This window comes from Sebastes umbrosus, chromosome 1 (genome assembly GCF_015220745.1).
Source record: "Sebastes umbrosus isolate fSebUmb1 chromosome 1, fSebUmb1.pri, whole genome shotgun sequence".
Classification (NCBI taxonomy): Eukaryota; Metazoa; Chordata; class Actinopteri; order Perciformes; family Sebastidae; genus Sebastes; species Sebastes umbrosus.
This window is the reverse complement of record NC_051269.1, coordinates 22848042-22871698: the sequence shown is the minus strand read 5'-3', so window position 1 is coordinate 22871698 and position 23657 is coordinate 22848042. Positions and strand designations below refer to the sequence as shown.

Below are 23657 nucleotides of genomic sequence, written 5' to 3'. Positions count from 1 at the left end.
ACCCTCACCAGACTCACCCGAGACAAACCAGGAAACAGTTTGTTATTCTTCCTCATTAAAGAGAGTCACACAGACTGAAAACCAGACGATCAGATTCACCTTCAGAACAAACTAACAATTTCATCTGAGTGAGTTCATCTACAGGAGAGAAAAGTGGAAAACTACAACACTGCTGCTTCAACCTGCTGACGCTCCACACACTGAAGGTGAGTTTGACTAAAAACACGACTCAAAGCGAAAGTAAATGTCAGTGAAGCTAGTAGAGGAGGGAGGGGAGCCATGACTGACTGTACTTTCTGTCTGCTGTGTTTTCAGCTTCACTCAGAGACTAAATGGCTTCAAGATCAGAGGAGGATCACTGCTGTCCGGTCTGTCATGACGTCTTTAGAGATCCTGTTATTCTGCCATGTAGCCACAGCTTCTGTAAAGACTGTCTGAAGAACTGGTGGAGAGAGAAGCAGACACGCGAGTGTCCAATTTGTAAGAGAAGATCTTCAATGGACCCACCTGTAAACCTGGCCTTAAAGAACCTGTGTGAGGCCTTCTCACTGGAGAGAGATCAGAGAGCTTCAGAGGCTCTCTGCAGTCTGCACTCTGAGAAACTCAAACTCTTCTGTCTGGACCATCAGCAGCCAGTGTGTCACATCTGCAGAGATTCAGAAAAACACACCAACCACAGATTCAGACCCATCGATGAAGCTGCACGACAACACAAGAAGAAACTTCAGGAAACTCTGAAGACCTTAAAGGAGAAGTTAAAAGTTTTTGAACAAGTTAAAATGAAGTCTGATCAAACAGCAGAACACATGAAGGTCCAGGCCCAACGCACAGAGAGGAAGATTAAGGAGCAGTTTAAGAAGCTTCACCAGTTTCTAAAAGAGGAAGAGGAGGCCAGGATCTCTGCTCTGAGGGAGGAAGAAGAGCAGAAGAGTCAGATGATGAAGGAGAAGATGGAGGCTCTGAGCAGAGAGATAGCAGCTCTTTCAGACACAGTCAAAGCCACAGAGGAGGAGCTGAGAGCTGAAGACGTCTCATTCCTGCACAACTACAAGGCTGCAGTGGAAAGAGTCCAGCAGCGCCCCCTGCTGGAGGATCCACAGCTGCTCTCAGGAGCTCTGATAGACGAGGCCAAACACCTGGGCAACCTGACCTTCAACATCTGGAACAAGATGAAGGAGATGGTCTCCTACACTCCTCTGATTCTGGATCCAAACACTGCTCATCCAAAACTCATCCTGTCTGAAGATCTGACCAGTGTGAGACGAGGAGAGGAACAGCAGCTTCCTGATAATCCAGAGAGGTTTGATAAACACATCTCTGTCCTGGGCTCTGAGGGCTTTAACTCTGGGACTCACAGCTGGGATGTCGAGGTTGGAGACAGTACATACTGGTTACTGGGTGTGTTAGCAGAGTCTGTCCAGAGGAAGGGATTCTTGATGTCTGGAGTATGGACAATACGGTTCTGTGAAAGTAAATACTCAGCATGGTCACTACCAGCTCCAGTCACTGATCTCAGATTCCAGAAGAAGCTCCAGAGGATCAGAGTGAATCTGGACTGGAACAGAGGAAAGCTGTCGTTCTCTGATCCTGATACTAACACACACATACACACCTTCACACACACTTTCACTGAGAAGCTGTTTCCATACATTAGCTTTGCTGGTAAACTGAATATATTACCACTGAAGGTCTGTGTGACAGTGGAACAGAGCAGTTAAAGATAAAGAGCATGATCATATTTATATTAATGATGTTTATTTCTTAAGGGGGAAACTCTCTGAATTTAAGCTGCACCTGTCCTCCTGCTGACTCATTATTACAAAGATATGTTTATTTTTGTTTCAGGTATTGTTTTATTATGTTTTTATTTTCTTTTTATTATTTAGTTTGACAATCTGCTTTTTGTTTCTGTTGTCGACCTTTATTAAATTACATTACATTCATTCAGCTGACACTTTTATCCAAAGTGACTTACAATAAGTGCATTCAACCATATGGATACAACCCAAAAATTGCAATAATTATACAAGTACATCATCTTAATTAAATATGCTAAACTGCTTCAAGTGCTACATTTAGAAACAATAAGAGATAAAGAAAGAGGGTTTTGTTTTTGTAAAATAATTTCACTCAGTATCTCTGATCTTTCTGTTTGGTTCGTTTACACTTTTCTTTTTTTATCGACACTGTGTCATTTTACTGTAAATTGTTGTTCATTTTGATTATTTTGACTTGTGTGTGTGGAGCCATGAAGACCAGCAAAGACTTTGTAGAAGTTGATGAGATCCAAATAAAGAAAAAAGAATCAGTTTATCAATAACTGCATGTTTGAGCAGCCAATCATTGTTCACCAACAAACTTTATTTTAAATTGTAGTCCAGATTATTCCAAATTATTCAAAACATTAAAATCAATGTTTAATTACATGAAATGTTAACAATTTATACAATATATGTAATCATCCAAAAATATATGTACAATTCTCTATTTGATGCAACAACCAGTTCAGGTGACATTTTCCAAACATAAGAAAGCCGGAGGAGCAGCAGCCCGCATGGACAAAACCACATATAGACTTTTCTTGATGAATTTTATTTAGAAGAGATATTTTTAAACATATTTTTAATTAAAAAATATATCAGAATCAGAAATACTTTATTGATCCCCGGGGCGAGATTGAATTATGTTTTGCTCCCATTCTAGATACATACAGTATATAGTATAACAAGAGTGCAAATAATGATGAAAAATAGGGTCTATCATTAGGTGTGTAAAAATGCAAGAATAGTATAAATAAATATGAATGTTAGTTTAAATATATGTATAAATAAATGCAGTGTTAATGGTTCTAGGTACTGGTTTCTGTTTATTTATAAAGCCCTTAACTTGCCATCATATATCACATTACATATTACTGATATTATAACACAACTGTCAAAAGTCAGAGCTGCTTCAGGACAGACTCAGTAGCATTAGTTAGTTCATTCTCACTGTGCAATATCATTTTCCACTTGTTCAATTTTGTTAATAGTCTGTTTATTGTCAATACTGTATATACTGCTCCTATTTTTATACTTCTATTTAAATGGTTCATATTTTGTTACACTTTGTTTAGCTCTTTCTTTACTGTGTTAGCTGATGCATCTTGTTTTTTGCACTATCCCCTTTACTGCTGTGCATTGCAAATGTCCCCACTGTGGGACTAATAAAGGAATATCTTATCTTATCTTATCTTGGTTAGTAACGTTAGTCCTGGTTGAGACTGAGAGGACCAGCTGATCAGATGTTTTGCTAGTCAGCTGGCTAAATTATGGATCAACGAATGAACGTATTGACGTTCGCTATCGCATTCAAGCTCTATGACGCTCCACTTCAGCTCACGTTGGTCATGTAAACGTTCACGTAAAAACAACGACTCCTACGGGCGAGGAATGTTACGTTCGCAAATCGGCAGCTAAAGCAAGTTTCAGTTCCACTGTGTAACTGGTAAACTAGACATGCTTGTTAGCATATAAATAGATCATAAGATCGTGGTGTTTCTGCAACTTCAGTATAAAGGATTGGGATGTTTATTGGAACTTACACAACAATATCTTCCGTGTTACCGAAAGGTCACGGTTCCGCTCACCGGAGCGGCTCCGTCTGTCTGTCTGTCTTGGTCTGCACGTCTGAGGCACGGTAACCCTCAGTGTTGATTGGCTAGTGCTCATGGCGTGTAACCAATCAGATAGCGCTGTGGGCGGGACATTGAGCCAGACTGCACAGTGGAGAGCGCTGACAGCAGGCTGACACAGAGAGGAGGCTGATCAGAGCCAAAGTAGCGCATTTATAAATTAATTCATTTTATCGGTTATCAGTTAAAAAACAATGCCGATACCGATAATTGGCAAAATGCTGAATATCTGACGATAATATCGGCCACGCCGATAATCGGTCGATCCCTAATACATATATATATGGCAATTCATATGGCGGACCCTCCACCTGAACGAAGTGGAAGTGGTTAAGGAGAGGGTGTAGTGGTTTGGAATTGGGTCTAAGTTAACTTGTTAACTTCATTAAGGGGTGCCATGAATATAAGAAAGGGGGACTATGGAACATTTTAGGAACATTTTTTTCTCTACCTTCGATTAAACCAAATAATCAACTCACCATGGATCCAGAACTGTAGATCCATCCTTCTGATTCAGGCGATGATCTGTTTGGAAGCGATTCTTCTCATAAACATAACTGATGCAACATCCTGCTGCACACTATCAGTCTACATGTCCTGCAATGAATCAGGACTTTAGATGAGACACACCTCTGTGTGCAGCAACATTCAGCAGAGGAGATCTGACTAAAGCTCCACCCTCACCAGACTCACCTGAGAAACCAGACAAACCAGGAAACAGCTTGTTATTCTTCCTCACTAAAGAGAGTCACACAGACTGAAAACCAGACGATCAGATTCACCTTCAGAACAAACTAACAACTTCATCTGAGTGAGTTCATCTACAGGAGAGAAAAGTGGAAAACTACAACACTGCTGCTTCAACCTGCTGACGCTCCACACACTGAAGGTGAGTTTGACTAAAAACACGACTCAACGTGAAAGTAAATGTCAGTGAAGCTAGTAGAGGAGGGAGGGGAGACATGACTGACTGAACTTTCTGTCTGCTGTGTTTTCAGCTTCACTCAGAGACAAAATGGCTTCAAGATCAGAGGAGGATCTCTGCTGTCCGGTCTGTCATGACGTCTTTAGAGATCCTGTTGTCCTGTCATGTAGCCACAGCTTCTGTAAAGACTGTCTGAAGAGCTGGTGGAGAGAGAAACCAACACGCGAGTGTCCAGTTTGTAAGAGAAGATCTTCAAAGCCACAACCACCTTGTAACCTGGCCTTAAAGAACCTGTGTGAGGCCTTCTTACAGGAGAGAGATCAGAGAGCTTCAGAGGCTCTCTGCAGTCTGCACTCTGAGAAACTCAAACTCTTCTGTCTGGACCATCAGCAGCCAGTGTGTCTCGTCTGCAGTGTTTCAGAAAAACACACCAACCACAGAATCAGACCCATCGATGAAGCTGCACGACAACACAAGAAGGAACTTCAGGAAACTCTGGAGCCCTTAAAGGAGAAGTTAAAGGTTTTTGAACAAGTTAAAGTGAAGTCTGATCAAACAGCAGAACACATGAAGGTCCAGGCTCGACGCACAGAGAGGAAGATTAAGGAGCAGTTTAAGAAGCTTCACCAGTTTCTAGAAGAGGAAGAGGAGGCCAGGATCTCTGCACTGAGGGAGGAAGAGGAGCAGAAGAGTCAGATGATGAAGGAGAAGATGGAGGCTCTGAGCAGAGAGATAGCAGCTCTTTCAGACACTGTCAGAGCCACAGAGGAGGAGCTGAGAGCTGAAGACGTCTCATTCCTGCACAACTACAAGGCTGCAGTGGAAAGAGTCCAGCAGCGCCCCCTGCTGGAGGATCCACAGCTGCTCTCAGGAGCTCTGATAGACGAGGCCAAACACCTGGGCAACCTGACCTTCAACATCTGGAACAAGATGAAGGAGATGGTCTCCTACACTCCTCTGATTCTGGATCCAAACACTGCTTATCCATTACTCATCCTGTCTGAAGATCTGACCAGTGTGAGAGGAGGAGAGAAACAGCAGCTTCCTGATAATCCAGAGAGGTTTGATAAAGCCTGGTGTGTCTTGAGCTCTGAGGGCTTTAACTCTGGGACTCACAGCTGGGATGTCGAGGTTGGAGACAGTACAGTCTGTGTACTGGGTGTGTTAGCAGAGTCTCTCCAGAGGAAGGGACTCATATGGTCTGGATTATGGATAATACAGGTTCATATGAAAGGTAAATACTCAGCATGGTCACCACGAGCTCCATCCACTGATGTCAGATTCCAGAAGAAGCTCCAGAGGATCAGAGTGAATCTGGACTGGAACAGAGGAAAACTGTCGTTCTCTGATCCTGATACTAACACACACATACACACCTTCAAACACACTTTCACTGAGAAGCTGTTTCCATACATTTACACAGCTGGATAAACTGAACATATTACCACTGAAGGTCTGTGTGACAGTGGAACAGAGCAGTTAAAGATAAAGAGCATGATCATATTATCATTAATCATTAATGATGTTTATTTCTTAAGGGGAAAACTCTCTGAATTTAAGCTGCACCTGTCCTCCTGCTGACTCATTATTCCAAAGATATGTTTATTTTTGTTTCAGGTATTGTTTTATTGTGTTTTTTTTATTTTTATTATTTAGTTTAACAATCTGCTTTTTGTTTCTGTTGTCGACCTTTATTAAATTACATTACATTCATTTAGCTGACACTTTTATCCAAAGTGACTTACAATAAGTGCATTCAACCATATGGATACAACCCAAAAATTGCAATAATTATACAATTACATCATCTTAATTAAATATGCTATACTGCTTCAAGTGCTACATTTAGAAACAATGAGAGAAAGAAAGAGGGTTTTGTTTTTGTAAAATAATTTCACTCAGTATCTCTGATCTTTCTGTTTGGTTTGTTTAAACTTTTCTTTTTTTATCGATACTGTGCCATTTTACTGTAAATTGTTGTTCATTTTGATTATTTTGACTTGTGTGTGTGGAGCCATGAAGACCAGCAAAGACTTTGTAGAAGTTGATGAGATCCAAATAAAGAAAAAAGAATCAGTTTATTAATAACTGCATGTTTGAGCAGCCAATCATTGTTCACCAACAAACTTTATTTTAAATTGTAGTCCAGATTATTCCAAATTATTCAAAACATTAAAATCAATGTTTAATTACATGAAATGTTAACAAGTCATACAATATATGTAATCATCCAAAAATATATGTACAATTCTCTATTTGATGCAACAACCAGTTCAGGTGACATTTTCCAAACATAAGAAAGCCGGAGGAGCAGCAGCCCGCATGGACAAAACCACATATAGACTTTTCTTGATGAATTTTATTTAGAAGAGATATTTTTAGACATGTTTTTACTGTTGATATACTCGTTTCTAGTTCACTTTAACACGACTCGTTCTCAATGAGAACTCTTAACGCAGTGAGACACAAACAGGACATAATGGGATGACCAGGTAGGTGGGTGGTTGAGGCGTGGCCCTGCTCCCAAACCAAAGGCCCAGTTCCAATCTGGACCCTACACCCTCCGGATCTCCATTTGTAGTCACACTCACAGCTAAATGAAGCACCTTCTTTAAGGTGGAGGATATAAATGCAGTGGCAAGCTTTGGGACTAACTTCCCTCTCTAAAGCAAGGAAATAAAAAAAATATATCAGAATCAGAAATACTTTATTGATCCCGGGGCGAGATTGAGTTATGTTTTGCTCCCATTCTAGATACATACAGTATATAGTATAACAAGAGTGCAAATAATGATGAAAAATAGGGTTTATCATTAGGTGTGTAAAAATGCAAGAACAGTATAAATAAATATGAATGTTAGTTTAAATGTATGTATAAATAAATGCAGTGTTAATACCAGAGTGAACCAGATTATTGAATTATTGAACTAAATTATTGTACTGTTAAATCAGTATTACACAGTTGAAGATATAATAAATTATGGGGTTAAAAATAATAAATATATGTTGCATATATATATATATATATACATATTAGGGATCGACCGATATGGTGTTTTCAGGACCAATACCGATTATTAGTAATCAAGGAGACCGATAACCGGTATTTTGAACCGATATACATTTGTAGTAAAAATTTAAATCTTGGTGTCAAAAAAGGGAATAACACAAAACTTCATTGAAATGCATTAAAGCATATGTTTAATTAAAAGAGAACTTTTCAACATTATCTTAAAACAAAAAGTGCAGGGAGGTCCCAGCTTCTTATAAAGTTAACTGAACATTTAAATAAATAAATAAATAAACAATATCTCTCTGAAGTTTTATAAAGTGTAAAAATAAATAAAACTAGCAAAACTTAAATTTGTGCTGAAGTTTGAGTCTCAATTCAGCAGCATCAGACTGTGGTGCAGAAAGCAGAGTTGCTCAGCCTGTTCTCCAGTGAGACGGCTTCTGTTCCTCAAATTAACTGGAATACTTCATGACCAATGATTACTAGAACTGGATATGTCCGATAGCAATAGAAGTGACTATTCAACTCTATGCAGTGTCTGTATGGATTAACACAGGCCTTATATTCAGTTCCATTACATTACATTAAACTGGGCCTCTCTAACAGCAAGATGTGACAGGTACTGGTTTCTGTTTATTTATAAAGCCCTTAACTTGCCATCATATATCACATTACATATTACTGATATTATAACACAACTGTCAAAAGTCAGAGCTGCTTCAGGACAGACTCAGTAACATTAGTTAGTTCATTCTCACTGTGCAATATCATTTTCCACTTGTGCAATTTTGTTAATAGTCTGTTTATTGTCAATACTGTATATACTGCTCCTATTTTGATACTTCTATTTAAATGGTTCATATTTTGTTACACTTTGTTTAGCTCTTTTTTACTGTGTTAGCTGATGCTTCTTGTTTTTTGCACTATCCCCTTTGCTGCTGTGCACTGCAAACTGTGGGACTAATAAATGAATATCTTATCTTATCTTATCTTATCTTAGTTAGTAACGTTAGTCCTGGTTGAGACTGAGAGGACCAGCTGATCAGATGTTTTGCTAGTCAGCTGGCTAAATTATGGATCAACAAATGAACGTATTGACGTTCGCTATCGCATTCAAGCTCTACGACGCTCCACATCATCTCACGTTGTTCATGTAAACGTTCACGTAAAAACACAAACTCATACGGGCGAGGAATGTTACGTTCGCAAATCAGCAGCTAAAGCAAGTTTCAGTTCCACTGTGTAACTGGTAAACTAGTGTAAATCTTTTTATTAAATTTTTCAAAGTACATAGTCAAAACAACATACCAAACAATATAAGGTGCACAACATATCAGACAAGTACATACGTAACTAAAATACTAGAGAAAAAAAGAAAAAAAAAAAAAAATTGTGGAACACTACTAAAATAACATACATTTATACATCCATACTTGTGTGAATGTGGATTTTGAGAGTGTGTGTGTGTGTGTGTGTGCACGTGTGGGTGGGGGATGGGGGGGGGGGGCACCCGGGGAGCCTACATCTGCTGTTTAGATACATATTCATGTTCAAAGTAAAAGAGAAAAGGCCTCCACACTTTGAAAAACCTCTTAGATGAGCCTCTTGTTGAGTATCTAAGTTTCTCTAGCTTTAAATATGTCATTACACTTTCTATCCATTGAGAATGCGTCGGTGGATTGTTGGATTTCCACTGTAGTAGTATTAGCCTTCGCGCTAGCAGTGAGGAAAAAGCCACTGCATCAGCTTGAACCAATGACAGTGAGACTTCTGGAGGAGCTACCCCAAATATCGCAATTGTTGGGTCTGGCTGTATTTCTTTACCACAAATGTATGAAAAGGTCTCAAAGATAGCGGTCCAGAGTGGAACCAGGGCTGGGCAAGTCCAAAACATGTGATAAAGGGTGGCATCGTCTTGATGGCAACGGGAGCAAGTTGGATCTGTTCCTGGGAACATCTTTGCGAGTTTGCTTTTTTGAAAGGTGGAGTCTGTGAATAATCTTAAATTGTAGTAATCCATGTTTTACACAGATAGATGTTGAATGGATCCGTTCAATTGCAAACCGCCAAACTTTATCTGAAATAACCGCTCCGAAGTCTTTACCCCATTGTTCCCTGAGATGGTTCAGTGAAGGCGATGCCACCCTTTGAATTTCACTGTAGAAGTCTAGATATCAGACCACGTTCAAGAGGATCCAAATCTAAAAATTCCTCAATCCAAACATTTGTCAGGCGAGATGGGAAGGAAACAAAAAGCTTTCTGACTAGGCTGCGCACTTGCAAATACCTGAAAAAATGAGATTTAGGTATGTCATGTTCTCTAACAATGTGCTCAAAAGACATAAAGTTATTATTTTGAAAAAGATCCCTTATACATCGTAGCCCCTTCCTGAACCATAACTGGAATGCAGAGTCTATTAATGAAGGTGGAAATAGCCCGTTAGATACGATAGGTAGCAAAGTGAGCGCCTGTTTATGTTTAAAATGTGACCTAAACTGGGACCATATTTTCAGTGAGCCACTTACAATGGGGTTGACTGTCTGCCTTTTTTTGCTGAGAGGTAGTGGTGCACAAAGCATTGATGGTAAGGATACTGGATTGCAAACAAATTGTTCCATCTCAGCCCATAATAGTCCTGTGCCCTCATAGAAACTTGATACCCAGTGAATAACTTTATGAATGTTGGAAGCCCAGTAATAATGCAGAAAATTTGGCAGTGCCAGTCCCCCCGCATCTTTCGGTCTCTCTAGATATGCTTTTCTAATTCTAGGAATGTTTTTGTTCCAAATAAAGGAAGATATGTATTTATCCAAACTCTTAAAAAAAGATTTTGCAATAAACACAGGAACATTCTGAAACAGGAAGAGAAGTCTAGGTAGAATGGTCATCTTGACGGAATTTACCCTACCCGCTAGGGAAATAGGTAGTAATGACCATCGGTTTAAGTCTTGTTTGGCTTTCTCTAATGCTGGCAACATATTACATTTGAATAAGTCCTTATATTTACGTGTCACCGAAACACCCAAGTATGTGAATTTGTCTCTAGCTACTTTGAATGGGAACCGGTCAAAATTGAACTGCTGTACATGATCATTTATCGGAAATATTATACTTTTGGAAAGATTTATTTTATAACCTGATATTTTCCCAAATTTGGATATAATGTCCAGGGCTTTAGGGATTGATGTCTCGGGTTCGGAGATATAAAGAATAAGATCATCCGCATATAATGATACTTTATGGGTGTGGCCACCCCTGTTTATCCCCATCAAGTTTACCTCTTGTCTTATTGCTAAGGCTAAGGGCTCTATGGCTATATTAAACAAGAGTGGGGACAACGGACAGCCCTGTCTAGTACCTCTGTAAAGAGGAAAATAGTCTGATATAATCTTGTTAGTTCGGATACATGCTTTTGGAGAGGTATATATGACCCTGATCCAAGAGCAGAAAGTGGGACCAAAACCAAACTTTTTGAAAACTGCAAAGAGATATTCATATTCAATGCGATCAAAAGCTTTGTGGGCGTCGAGGGAGATTAGCACCTCTGGTAAGGGCGGTCCATTAGAGGAGTAGAGTATGTTAAAGAGTCTACGTAAATTACCAGAAAGTTGTCGCCCGGAGATAAACCCTGACTGGTCGGGATGAATTATAGAGTGAATGACAGAGTCAAGTCGTGATGCAAGGGCTTTAATTAAGATCTTATAGTCGTTTGAGAGCAAACTTATAGGCCGATATGAGTCACATTTCAAACGATCCTTGTCTTTTTTATGTAAAACTGAAATTATGGCTTGTGTCATGGTGGGTGGTAATAACTTCTTTTCAAGTACTTCTGCAAACACATCTCTCAAAATGGGGACCAGTTTAAGTGCAAATTTTTTATAAAAATCAATGGGAAACCCATCAGGTCCGGGGGCTTTTCCACTTTTCATTCCTATAATTGCAAGCTCAATTTCCCTAGCTGATATAGGCTGTTCAAGATTTTTTTTTTTCCTTTTCACTAATTGGAGATAATTCTAGATTGTTAAGAAAAGTTTCTGTCTCTGCTCCACCACAAGACTCTGACGTATATAAATCCACATAAAATTTCTTAAATTGATTATTAATATCCAATTGATTCGTGGTTATACCATGAGGGGTTTCTATCTCTGCTACGTATCCAGCTTCAGTAGCTTGTCTTAACTGGTGGCTGAGTAATTTACTGTCTCTCTCTCCATATTCGTATTCCCTCTGCCTGGATTTTAGATACAGCTCCTCTTCTGACCCTGTAGTTAATATATCAAGTTCTGTTTGTAATGCCACTCGTTCCATGTAGAGGTTGGTATGGGGATTCTGAGAGTGTTCTCTATCTACAGCATTTATTCTGGAGATGAGTTGATTGGTCCTTTCCACTCTTTTTTTATTCACATTAGCGTTATATGAAATTATCTGGCCCCGTAAAAAGGCCTTCATTGCCTCCCAGAGGGTGTGTTTACTTATGTCTGGTGTCTGATTAGTCTCAAGGAAGAAATCTATTTGCTTTGACATAAAAGACTCAAACTCTTTATCTGCCAGTAGGCTAGGGTTTAGCCTCCATACACGTCTTGATGGTATATTGTCTGTGAAATTAAGTTTCATAGAGACAGGGCTGTGGTCAGAAATAACTATGCCTGTGTAATCGCAAGATTTTAGCAAGGGCAACATTCTCTTGTCTATGAAAATGAAATCGATTCTAGAGTATGTCTGGTGTGCTGTAGAAAAAAAAGAATATTGCCTGGATGTTGGGTTCTTGTATTTCCATGCATCTACCATTCCATAAGTTTGTAAAAAATCATTTACACATCGGGCTGATCTGCTCAGCGTCCCAGATAGAGATTTTGATCGGTCTAAAACTGGATGTAATACACAGTTTAAATCTCCACCTAGTATAAGCTGATGACTATTCGGGTCTGGGAGACATGCAAAGAGGTCACTGAAGAATTTCACGTTGTCCCAGTTGGGGGCGTATACATTTACCAACACTACAGGTAAATTGAACAGCTTCCCCTGTACAATCACAAATCTCCCATCCTTGTCTGTAATTACTTTTGACTCTTCAAACACAACATCTCTATGTATAAGGATGGCTGTACCTCGACTCTTTGCTGTAAATTTTGAATGGAAAATTTTGGAAAAGCCACCTCTGAGTAGTTTATTGTGGTCTTTTGGGAGGAGATGAGTTTCTTGTAAGTAAACTATCTCTGCTTTCTGTTTGGTGATGTGGGAAAATATTTTACTTCGTTTAATCGGATGGTTAAGACCACGACAGTTCCAACTCATCACAACAGTGTTATTTCTATCCACCATTCCTTGCTCTTTTCAAATGTATCGCATTGTGGGCTCCCTGAAGTGTTGGGGTGGGGGTAGGGGTGGGATACAAACATACCATAAAACAATAATAATGATAATAACAACAACATACATATAACATTAGGCTGGCCTCCAAACGGGAGGCTGCCAGTAGCCTACCTACAGCTACAACTCCTAACCTACTTCCCAAGCAACTCCTCCAACAGGCTTGAGCTTCAACCAAAACTATCATTGAAAATATTATTTCAAAAATGAATTTCTCTTTAACAAAGTTACTCTTATTATCCCGTAAACAGTCCCTTTAAGTAGCCTTTCCAAAATGTAAAACATAAGCAGTAATGGGGATTTCACCAAATTATCATCATTTTGGAGTACAAAACTCCCTAGCCAGGTATCCCATCCATCACCTCACCTTAACTGTGGGTGGTATATCAAATAAAACAAAAACGAACAGACTTATGATAGGATTATGCTTCTCACACTATTTTAAACATGCCAAAACCTCAATTAAACAAACATAAGTGAGAAGGTTGAATAACAGCCTACCTTCATCTTGGAGTAGAAAACTTTCAAAATCCCCCAAAAAATTAATAAATAAATAACAGGCTACTGTCCAAGCTGTCCATCTATGTTAGACTAGCTGTATCCCTCTTTCATCGCCTCGGTGTATGGCCATTTACATTACTCAAACGTAGTTCACTGTTATATAATGGCCAACATGTAGTACACCAATATCCATTCATTTTATGACTTTAGCTTCCCCTTCACAAACTCCATGGCTACCTTGGCGTCCTTGAAGCTCCGTCTGATCCCCTCCGTGGTCGTGATTCGCAGCTCCGCTGGGTAAAACAAGCCGTAGCGTACTCCGTCGAGACGCCGCAGCTCACCGCGCACCTCGTTGAAGGCAGCCCGTTGTTTGGTGATCTTCTGGGTGTAGTCGGGTTGGATGCGTATTCTTTCACCATCTGGAGTAACAATCTCTTTTTTCTGTATGGCCGTCTTCATCAGCAACTCCCGTTCCTGAAAGTAGTGGCACCGCACTATCAGTGCTCTCGCTGGCTGGTCATCTCCCGGTCTTTCCCGTAAAGTGCGGTGTGCCCGGTCCAACAGAGGAGCTTTATCCAGCCCAAGAGAGTCCATCAGCAGTTGTGAAACAAATTCTGGAACATGTTTTCCATCCTCTCGTCTCTCCTTCACACCGATTATGCGCATATTGCAGCGGCGGGATCTAGCCTCCAAGTCCTCATCCTTCTGCTCCAGGCTGGTAACGTCGCGCTTCAGCTGGGCTACCTCCTGTTGAAGGCAGGTTATAGCGTCTGAGTGTTCGTTCCCTGCTTCCTCCATATCGGACACCCGGGCTTCCAGTGCCGTGGTCTTCATGTTTGACTGCTCCATCGCATTTTTAAATTCTCCTCTTAACTGTCCACACTGATTTCTGATCTCAGTGGCTTGAGTCTCTGCCTTCTCGTCAATTTTCGAGAGTAGCTCCACTTTCAGTGTCCTTATCTCACGGAGAATCGCCACTTGGCCGCCGCCAGCTTCTTCGCCCGTGCTCTCCTTGCTAGCTGCGGGCATGCTAGCTTCTTGTGTCTTGTGGCGCGGCATGGTCCGTCAAGTTCTAAACTAACGTTACAACGCTGCTTCTAGTGCTATTTTATCTTCCCCTTTCACTTATAATTAAACAGAGACACTTTACACTGGTCGAGAATGTATTTCTGCTTTGATAAGTCAAGTTTGGTGAAGCGCTCAGCCTGACACGTCTTCACATGGTGTCGCTCAACCGGAAGTCTGGTAAACTAGACATGCTTGTCAGCATATAAATAGATCATAAGATCGTGGTGTTTCTGCAACTTCAGCATAAAGGATTGGGATGTTTATTGGAACTTACACAACAATATCTTCCGTGTTACCGAAAGGTCACGGTTCCGCTCACCGGAGCGGCTCCGTCTGTCTGTCTGTCTTGGTCTGCACGTCTGGGGCACGGTAACCCTCAGTGTTGATTGGCTAGTGCTCATTGTGTGTAACCAATCAGATAGTGCTGTGGGCGGGACATTGAGCTAGACTGCACAGTGGAGAGCGCTGACAGCAGGCTGACACAGAGAGGAGGCTGATCAGAGCCAAAGTAGCGCATTTATAAATTAATTCAATTTATCGGTTATCGGTTAAAAAAAATGCCGATACCGATAATCGGCAAAATGCTGAATATCGGCCGATAATATCGCCAAGGCCAATAATCGGTCGATCCCTAATATATATATATATATACACATGTATAAATATACAACACTTTATAATCAAATGAACATGTCTACCATTTTCTAGACTAGACAAGGGTATATTTGATCCTAAATACAATATGCAATATTTACTTGAAGTTGATAACGTCTGTATGACAATAAAGTAAAATAAATTAAATGTCTCTCTTAGTTGGAGCAGTTTAAGAGTAAATGTTTGTAACGGTAGTCACATGGAACTTACATTGGAGCATGTTCCATGACGGACAAAAAAACAGCATTGCACTTAGTCAGTGAGAGCAGCTGGTTAAGTCGTCATCCATGTAGACTTGCTATTGGAGGGTTTTTATAACCCACTTCCACTCCCCGCTAATTGGTTTGGGGTGGCACTTCATATGGCGGACCCTCCACCTGAACGAAGTGGAAGTGGTTAAGGAGAGGGTGTAGGGGTTTGGAATTGGGACGAAGTTAACTTGTTAACTTCATTAAGGGGTGCCATGAATATAAGAAAGGGGGACTATGGAACATTTTAGGAATATTTTTTCTCTACCTTCGATTTAACCAAATAATCAACTCGCCATGGATCCAGAACTGTAGATCCATCCTTCTGATTCAGGCGATGATCTGTTTGGAAGCGATTCTTCTCATAACGTAACTGTTGCAACAACCTGCTGCACACTATCAGTCTACATGTCCTGCAATGAATCAGGACTTTGCATGAGTCACTCCTCTGTGTCCAACAACATTCAGCAGAGGAGATGTGACTAAAGCTCCACCTTCACCAGACTCACCTGATAAACCAGACAAACCAGGAAACAGTTTGTTATTCTTCCTCACTAAAGAGAGTCACACAGACTGAAAACCAGACGATCAGATTCACCTTCAGAACAAACTAACAACTTCATCTGAGTGAGTTCATCTACAGGAGAGAAAAGTGGAAAACTACAACACTGCTGCTTCAACCTGCTGACGCTCCACACACTGAAGGTGAGTTTGACTAAAATCACGACTCAAAGTGAAGGTCAATGTCAGTGAAGCTAGTAGAGGAGGGAGGGGAGCCATGACTGACTGTACTTTCTGTCTGCTGTGTTTTCAGCTTCACTCAGAGACTAAATGGCTTCCAGATCAGAGGAGGATCTCTGCTGTCCGGTCTGTCATGACGTCTTTAGAGATCCTGTTCTCCTGTCATGTAGCCACAGCTTCTGTAAAGACTGTCTGGAGAACTGGTGGAGAGAAAAACTAACACGTGAGTGTCCAGTTTGTAAGAGAAGATCTTCAAAGCCACAACCACCTTGTAACCGGGCCTTAAAGAACCTGTGTGAGGCCTTCTTACAGGAGAGAGATCAGAGAGCTTCAGAGGCTCTCTGCAGTCTGCACTCTGAGAAACTCAAACTCTTCTGTCTGGACCATCAGCAGCCAGTGTGTGTCGTCTGCAGAGATTCAGAAAAACACACCAACCACAGATTCAGACCCATCGATGAAGCTGCACGACAACACAAGAAGAAACTTCAGGAAACTCTGAAGACCTTAAAGGAGAAGTTAAAGGTTTTTGAACAAGTTAAAGTGAAGTCTGATCAAACAGCAGAACACATGAAGGTCCAGGCCAGGAGCACAGAGAGGAAGATTAAGGAGCAGTTTAAGAAGCTTCACCAGTTTCTAGAAGAGGAAGAGGAGGCCAGGATCTCTGCACTGAGGGAGGAAGAGGAGCAGAAGAGCCAGATGATGAAGGAGAAGATGGAGGCTCTGAGCAGAGAGATAGCAGCTCTTTCAGACACATTCAGAGCCACAGAGGAGGAGCTGAGAGCTGAAGACGTCTCATTCCTGCAGAACTACAAGGCTGCAGTGGAAAGAGTCCAGCAGCGCCCCCTGCTGGAGGATCCACAGCTGCTCTCAGGAGCTCTGATAGACGAGGCCAAACACCTGGGCAACCTGACCTTCAACATCTGGAACAAGATGAAGGAGATGGTCTCCTACACTCCTCTGATTCTGGATCCAAACACTGCTCATCCATTACTCATCCTGTCTGAAGATCTGATCAGTGTGAGACCAGGAGAGAGACAGCAGCTTCCTGATAATCCAGAGAGGTTTAATAAATACTGGTGTGTCCTGAGCTCTGAGGGCTTTAACTCTGGGACTCACAGCTGGGATGTCGAGGTTGGAGACAGTACAGTCTGGGTACTGGGTGTGTCAGCAGAGTCTGTCCAGAGGAAGGGACTCATATGGTCTGGATTATGGATAATACAGTTCAATGAAAGTAAATACTCAGCATGGTCACCACGAGCTCCATCCACTGATGTCAGATTCCAGAAGAAGCTCCAGAGGATCAGAGTGAATCTGGACTGGAACAGAGGAAAACTGTCGTTCTCTGATCCTGATACTAACACACACATACACACCTTCACACACACTTTCAGTGAGAAGCTGTTTCCATACATTTACACTAGAGATAAACTGAATATATTACCACTGAAGGTCTGTGTGACAGTGGAACAGAGCAGTTAAAGATAAAGAGCATGATCATATTTATATTAATGATGTTTATTTCTTAAGGGGAAAACTCTCTGAATTTAAGCTGCACCTGTCTTCCTGCTGACTCATTATTCCAAAGATATGTTTATTTTTGTTTCAGGTATTGTTTTATTATGTTTTTATTTTCTTTTTATTATTTAGTTTGACAATCGGCTTTTTGTTTCTGTTGTCGACCTTTATTAAATTACATTACATTCATTTACCTGACCCTTTTATCCAAAGTGACTTACAATAAGTTCATTCAACCATATGGATACAACCCCAAAATTGCAATAATTATGCAAGTACATCATCTTAATTAAATACGCCAAACTGCTTCAAATGCTACATTTAGAAACAATAAGAGAGAAAGAAAGAGGGTTTTGTTTTTTGTAAAATAATTTCACTCAGTATCTCTGATCTTTCTGTTTGGTTCGTTTACACCTTTTTTTTATTGATACTGTGTCATTTTACTGTAAATTGTTGTTCATTTTGATTATTTTGACTTGTGTGTGTGGAGCCATGAAGACCAGCAAAGACTTTGTAGAAGTTGATGAGATCCAAATAAAGAAAAAAGAATCAGTTTATCAATAACTGCATGTTTGAGCAGCCAATCATTGTTCACCAACAAACTTTATTTTAAATTGTAGTCCAGATTATTCCAAATTATTCAAAACATTAAAATCAATGTCTAATTACATGAAATGTTAACAATTTATACAATATATGTAATCATCCAAAAATATATGTACAATTCTCTATTTGATGCAACAACAGTTCAGGTACTTCAACACATGGAATTACAAACCCTGTTCTTCCATGGGGTAACGTACTGGGCTTAACCGTAGCATTAGCAATTGCACATGGCTGAGCAAGACTGTCCAACTTTGATTTCTAGAATATACTTGTATTGATTTGGTTTAATGTTATTCATTGAGTTGTGGACTGTGTTGATTTATCTGTATTTGATATCTGGGTAGGTGGCTTCGCCACATCTGATGTGTTTAGTTTATGCTTCACATAGACAAGGTCTTGCATGCAAACTAACCATCTTTTCTAACCCACTGCATTATCTGACACACATTAAGATCACATACAGAAACTGTGAATTAGTTAAACATAAACATACAGCTTCAGATAATCTTAACCCCCACATCACCCCCCCCTCTCTCTCTCTCTCTCTCTCTCACACACACACACACACACACACACACACGCATACACACACACACACACTTTGTTTGGTTTGCTTAGTTTAGTTATTTAGTTAGATTAATATTGTGTTTTACATTTTCCAAACATAAGAAAGCCGGAGGAGCAGCAGCCCGCATGGACAAAACCAAATATAGACTTTTCTTGATGAATTTTATTTAGAAGAGATATTTTTAGACATGTTTTTACTGTTGATATACTCGTTTCTAGTTCACTTTAACACGACTCGTTCTCAATGAGAACTCTTAACGCAGAGAGCAACAAACAGGACAGGATGGGATGACCAGGTAGGTGGGTGGTTGAGGCGTGGCCCTGCTCCCAAACCAAAGGCCCAGTTCCAATCTGGACCCTACACCCTCCTGACAATAAACACCTGTTTATTGTCAATACTGTATATACTGCTCCTATTTTGATACTTCTATTTAAATGGTTCATATTTTGTTACACTTTGTTCAGCTCTTTTTTTAATTGGTTAACTGATGCTTCTTGTTTTTTGCACTATCCCCTTTGCTGCTGTGCACTGCAAACTGTGGGACTAATAAATGAATATCTCATCTTATCTTATCTTATCTTAGTTAGTAACGTTAGTCCTAGTTGAGACTGAGAGGAACCAGCTGATCAGATGTTTTGCTAGTCAGCTGGCTAAATTATGGATCAACAAATGAAACGTATTGACGTTCGCTATCGCATTCAAGCTCTACGACGCTCCACATCATCTCACATTGTTCATGTAAACGTTCACTGTAAAAACACAAACTCATACGGGCGAGGAATGTTACGTTCGCAAATCAGCAGCTAAAGCAAGTTTCAGTTCCACTGTGTAACTGGTAAACTAGACATGCTTGTTAGCATATAAATAGATCATAAGATCGTGGTGTTTCTGCAACTTCAGCATAAAGGATTGGGATGTTTATTGGAACTTACACAACAATATCTTCCGTGTTACCAAAAGGTCACGGTTTCCGCTCACCGGAGCGGCTCCGTCTGTCTGTCTGCTTTGGTCTGCACGTCTGGGGCACGGTAACCCTCCGTGTTGATTGGCTAGTGCTCATGGCGTGTAACCAATCAGATAGTGCTGTGGGCGGGACATTGAGCCAGACTGCACAGTGGAGAGCGCTGGACAGCAGGCTGACACAGAGAGGAGGCTGATCAGAGCCAAAGTAGCTCATTTATAAATTATTCATTTTATCGGTTATCGGTTAAAAAAAATGCCGATACCGATAATCCGGCAAAATGCTGAATATCGGACGATAATATCGCCAAGCGCCAATAATCGGTCGATCCCTAATATATATATATATACACAGTATATACACTATACAATATACAACACTTTATTATTAAATTAACCTGTCTACCATTTTCTAGACTAGACAAGGGTATATTTGATCCTAAATACAATATACAATATTTACTTTAAGTTGATAACGTCTGTATGACAATACAGTAGAATAAATTAAATGTCTCTTAGTTTGAGCAGTTTAAGAGTAAATGTTTGTAACGGTAGTCACATGGAACTTACATTGGAGCATGTTCCATGACGGACAAAAAACAGCGTTGCACTTAGTCAGTAAGAGCAGCTGGTTAAGTCGTCATCCATGTAGACTTGCTATTGGAGGGTTTTATAACCCACTTCCACTCCCCGCTAATTGGTTTGGGGTGGCACTTAATATGGCGGACCCTCCACCTGAACGAAGTGGAAGTGGTTAAGGAGAGGGTGTAAGAGATGTTTTGGAATTGGGCCTAAGTTAACTTGTTAACTTCATTAAGGGGTGCCATGAATATAAGAAAGGGGGACTATGGAACATTTGAGGAATATTTTTTTCTCTACCTTCAATTAAACTGAATAATCAACTCACCATGGATCCAGAACTGTAGATCCATCCTTCTGATTCAGGAGATGATCTGTTTGGAAGCGATTCTTCTCATAAACATAACTGTTGCAACAACCTGCTGCACACTATCAGTCTACATATCCTGCAATGAATCAGGACTGTGGAATGAGTCACTCCTCTGTGTGCAGCAACATTCAGCAGAGGAGGTCTGACTAAAGCTCCACCCCTCACCAGACTCACCTGATAAACCAGACAAACCAGGAAACAGTTTGTTATTCTTCCTCACTAAAGAGAGTCACACAGACTGAAAACCAGACGATCAGATTCACCTTCAGAACAAACTAACAACTTCATCTGAGTGAGTTCATCTACAGGAGAGAAAAGTGGAAAACTACAACACTGCTGCTTCAACCTGCTGACGCTCCACACACTGAAGGTGAGTTTGACTAAAAACACGACTCAAAGTGAAAGTAAATGTCAGTGAAGCTAGTAGAGGAGGGAGGGGAGCCATGACTGACTGTACTTTCTGTCTGCTGTGTTTTCAGCTTCACTCAGAGACGAAATGGCTTCAAGATCAGAGGAGGATTTCTGCTGTCCGGTCTGTCATGACGTCTTTAGAGATCCTGTTGTTCTGTCATGTAGCCACAGCTTCTGTAAAGACTGTCTGAAGAGCTGGTGGAGAGAGAAACTAACACGTGAGTGTCCAGTTTGTAAGAGAAGATCTTCAAAGGTTGACCCACCTTGTAACCTGGCCTTAAAGAACCTGTGTGAGACCTTCTTACAGGAGAGAGATCAGAGAGCTTCAGAGGCTCTCTGCAGTCTGCACTCTGAGAAACTCAAACTCTTCTGTCTGGACCATCAGCAGCCAGTGTGTCACATCTGCAGAGATTCAGAAAAACACACCAACCACAGATTCAGACCCATCGATGAAGCTGCACGACAACACAAGAAGAAACTTCAGGAAACTCTGGAGCCCTTAAAGGAGAAGTTAAAGGTTTTTGAACAAGTTAAAGTGAAGTCTGATCAAACAGCAGAACACATGAAGGTCCAGGCCCGACGCACAGAGAGGAAGATTAAGGAGCAGTTTAAGAAGCTTCACCAGTTTCTAGAAGAGGAAGAGGAGGCCAGGATCTCTGCTCTGAGGGACGAAGAGGAGCAGAAGAGCCAGATGATGAAGGAGAAGATGGAGGCTCTGAGCAGAGAGATAGCAGCTCTTTCAGACACATTCAGAGCCACAGAGGAGGAGCTGAGAGCTGAAGACGTCTCATTCCTGCACAACTACAAGGCTGCAGTGGAAAGAGTCCAGCAGCGCCCCCTGCTGGAGGATCCACAGCTGCTCTCAGGAGCTCTGATAGACGAGGCCAAACACCTGGGCAACCTGACCTTCAACATCTGGAACAAGATGAAGGAGATGGTCTCCTACACTCCTCTGATTCTGGATCCAAACACTGCTCATCCATTACTCATCCTGTCTGAAGATCTGACCAGTGTGAGAGGAGGAGAGAAACAGCAGCTTCCTGATAATCCAGAAAGGTTTGATGAACGCTGGTCTGTCCTGGGCTCTGAGGGCTTTAACTCTGGGACTCACAGCTGGGATGTCGAGGTTGGAGACAGTACATACTGGTCTCTGGGTGTGTTAGCAGAGTCTGTCCAGAGGAAGGGATTCATACGGTCTGGATTATGGAGAATACAGTTCCATAAAGGTAAATACTCAGCATCGTCACTACCAGCTCCACCCACTGATCTCAGAGTCCAGAAGAAGCTCCAGAGGATCAGAGTGAATCTGGACTGGAACAGAGGAAAGCTGTCGTTCTCTGATCCTGATACTAACACACACATCCACACCTTCACACACACTTTCACTGAGAAGCTGTTTCCATACATTTACACTTTTGGTCAACTGAATATATTACCACTGAAGGTCTGTGTGACAGTGGAACAGAGCAGTTAAAGATAAAGAGCATGATCATATTTATATTAATGATGTTTATTTCTTAAGGGGAAAACTCTCTGAATTTAAGCTGCACCTGTCCTCCTGCTGACTCATTATTCCAAAGATATATTTATTTTTGTTTCAGGTATTGTTTTATTATGTTTTTATTTTCTTTTTATTATTTAGTTTGACAATCTGCTTTTTGTTTCTGTTGTCGACCTTTATTAAATTACATTACATTCATTTAGCTGACCCTTTTATCCAAAGTGACTTACAATAAGTGCATTCAACCATATGGATACAACCCAAAAATTGCAATAATTATGCAAGTACATCATCTTAATTAAATATGCCAAACTGCTTCAAATGCTACATTTAGAAACAATAAGAGAGAAAGAAAGAGGGTTTTGTTTTTTGTAAAATAATTTCACTCAGTATCTCTGATCTTTCTGTTTGGTTCGTTTACACTTTTTTTTTATTGATACTGTGTCATTTTACTGTAAATTGTTGTTCATTTTGATTATTTTGACTTGTGTGTGTGGAGCCATGAAGACCAGCAAAGACTTTGTAGAAGTTGATGAGATCCAAATAAAGAAAAAAGAATCAGTTTATCAATAACTGCATGTTTGAGCAGCCAATCATTGTTCACCAACAAACTTTATTTTAAATTGTAGTCCAGATTATTCCAAATTATTCAAAACATTAAAATCAATGTCTAATTACATGAAATGTTAACAATTTATACAATATATGTAATCATCCAAAAATATATGTACAATTCTCTATTTGATGCAACAACCAGTTCAGGTGACATTTTCCAAACATAAGAAAGCCGGAGGAGCAGCAGCCTGCATGGACAAAACCACATATAGACTTTTCTTGATGAATTTTATTTAGAAGAGATATTTTTAGACATGTTTTTACTGTTGATATACTCGTTTCTAGTTCACTTTAACACAAGTCGTTCTCAATGAGAACTCTTAACGCAGAGAGCAACA

The 23657-nt window shown here is 40.5% G+C and overlaps 4 protein-coding genes across 6 annotated transcripts; all 4 read left to right on the top strand.

Moving 5' to 3' along the window:
* Positions 1-14: 14 nt before the first annotated feature.
* LOC119491278 (nuclear factor 7, brain-like) lies at positions 15-17757 on the top strand. 2 transcript variants are annotated; one of them, XM_037775130.1, is made up of 3 exons: positions 15-206; positions 316-1688; positions 17644-17757. In XM_037775130.1, the coding sequence occupies exons 2-3, from the start codon at positions 333-335 to the stop codon at positions 17671-17673; spliced, it is 1386 nt and encodes a 461-aa protein (XP_037631058.1). In that variant the 5' UTR covers positions 15-206; positions 316-332; the 3' UTR covers positions 17674-17757. The 2 variants fall into 2 exon arrangements, with proteins under 2 accessions (XP_037631058.1, XP_037631049.1); XM_037775121.1 differs by lacking the exon at positions 17644-17757 and having other exon boundaries at positions 17-206; positions 316-2321.
* LOC119491287 (nuclear factor 7, brain-like) lies at positions 4117-6029 on the top strand. Its single transcript, XM_037775162.1, has 2 exons — positions 4117-4562; positions 4672-6029. The coding sequence occupies exon 2, from the start codon at positions 4689-4691 to the stop codon at positions 6027-6029; it is 1341 nt and encodes a 446-aa protein (XP_037631090.1). The 5' UTR covers positions 4117-4562; positions 4672-4688.
* Positions 16016-17699, top strand: LOC119491236 (nuclear factor 7, brain-like). The gene is made up of 2 exons (XM_037775034.1): positions 16016-16158; positions 16268-17699. The coding sequence occupies exon 2, from the start codon at positions 16285-16287 to the stop codon at positions 17671-17673; it is 1389 nt and encodes a 462-aa protein (XP_037630962.1). The 5' UTR covers positions 16016-16158; positions 16268-16284; the 3' UTR covers positions 17674-17699.
* LOC119491259 (nuclear factor 7, brain-like) lies at positions 16087-23278 on the top strand. 2 transcript variants are annotated; one of them, XM_037775085.1, is made up of 2 exons: positions 16087-16158; positions 21272-23278. In XM_037775085.1, the coding sequence occupies exon 2, from the start codon at positions 21289-21291 to the stop codon at positions 22675-22677; it is 1389 nt and encodes a 462-aa protein (XP_037631013.1). In that variant the 5' UTR covers positions 16087-16158; positions 21272-21288; the 3' UTR covers positions 22678-23278. The 2 variants fall into 2 exon arrangements, with proteins under 2 accessions (XP_037631013.1, XP_037631004.1); XM_037775076.1 differs by lacking the exon at positions 16087-16158 and adding an exon at positions 20763-21162.
* Positions 23279-23657: the final 379 nt, after the last annotated feature.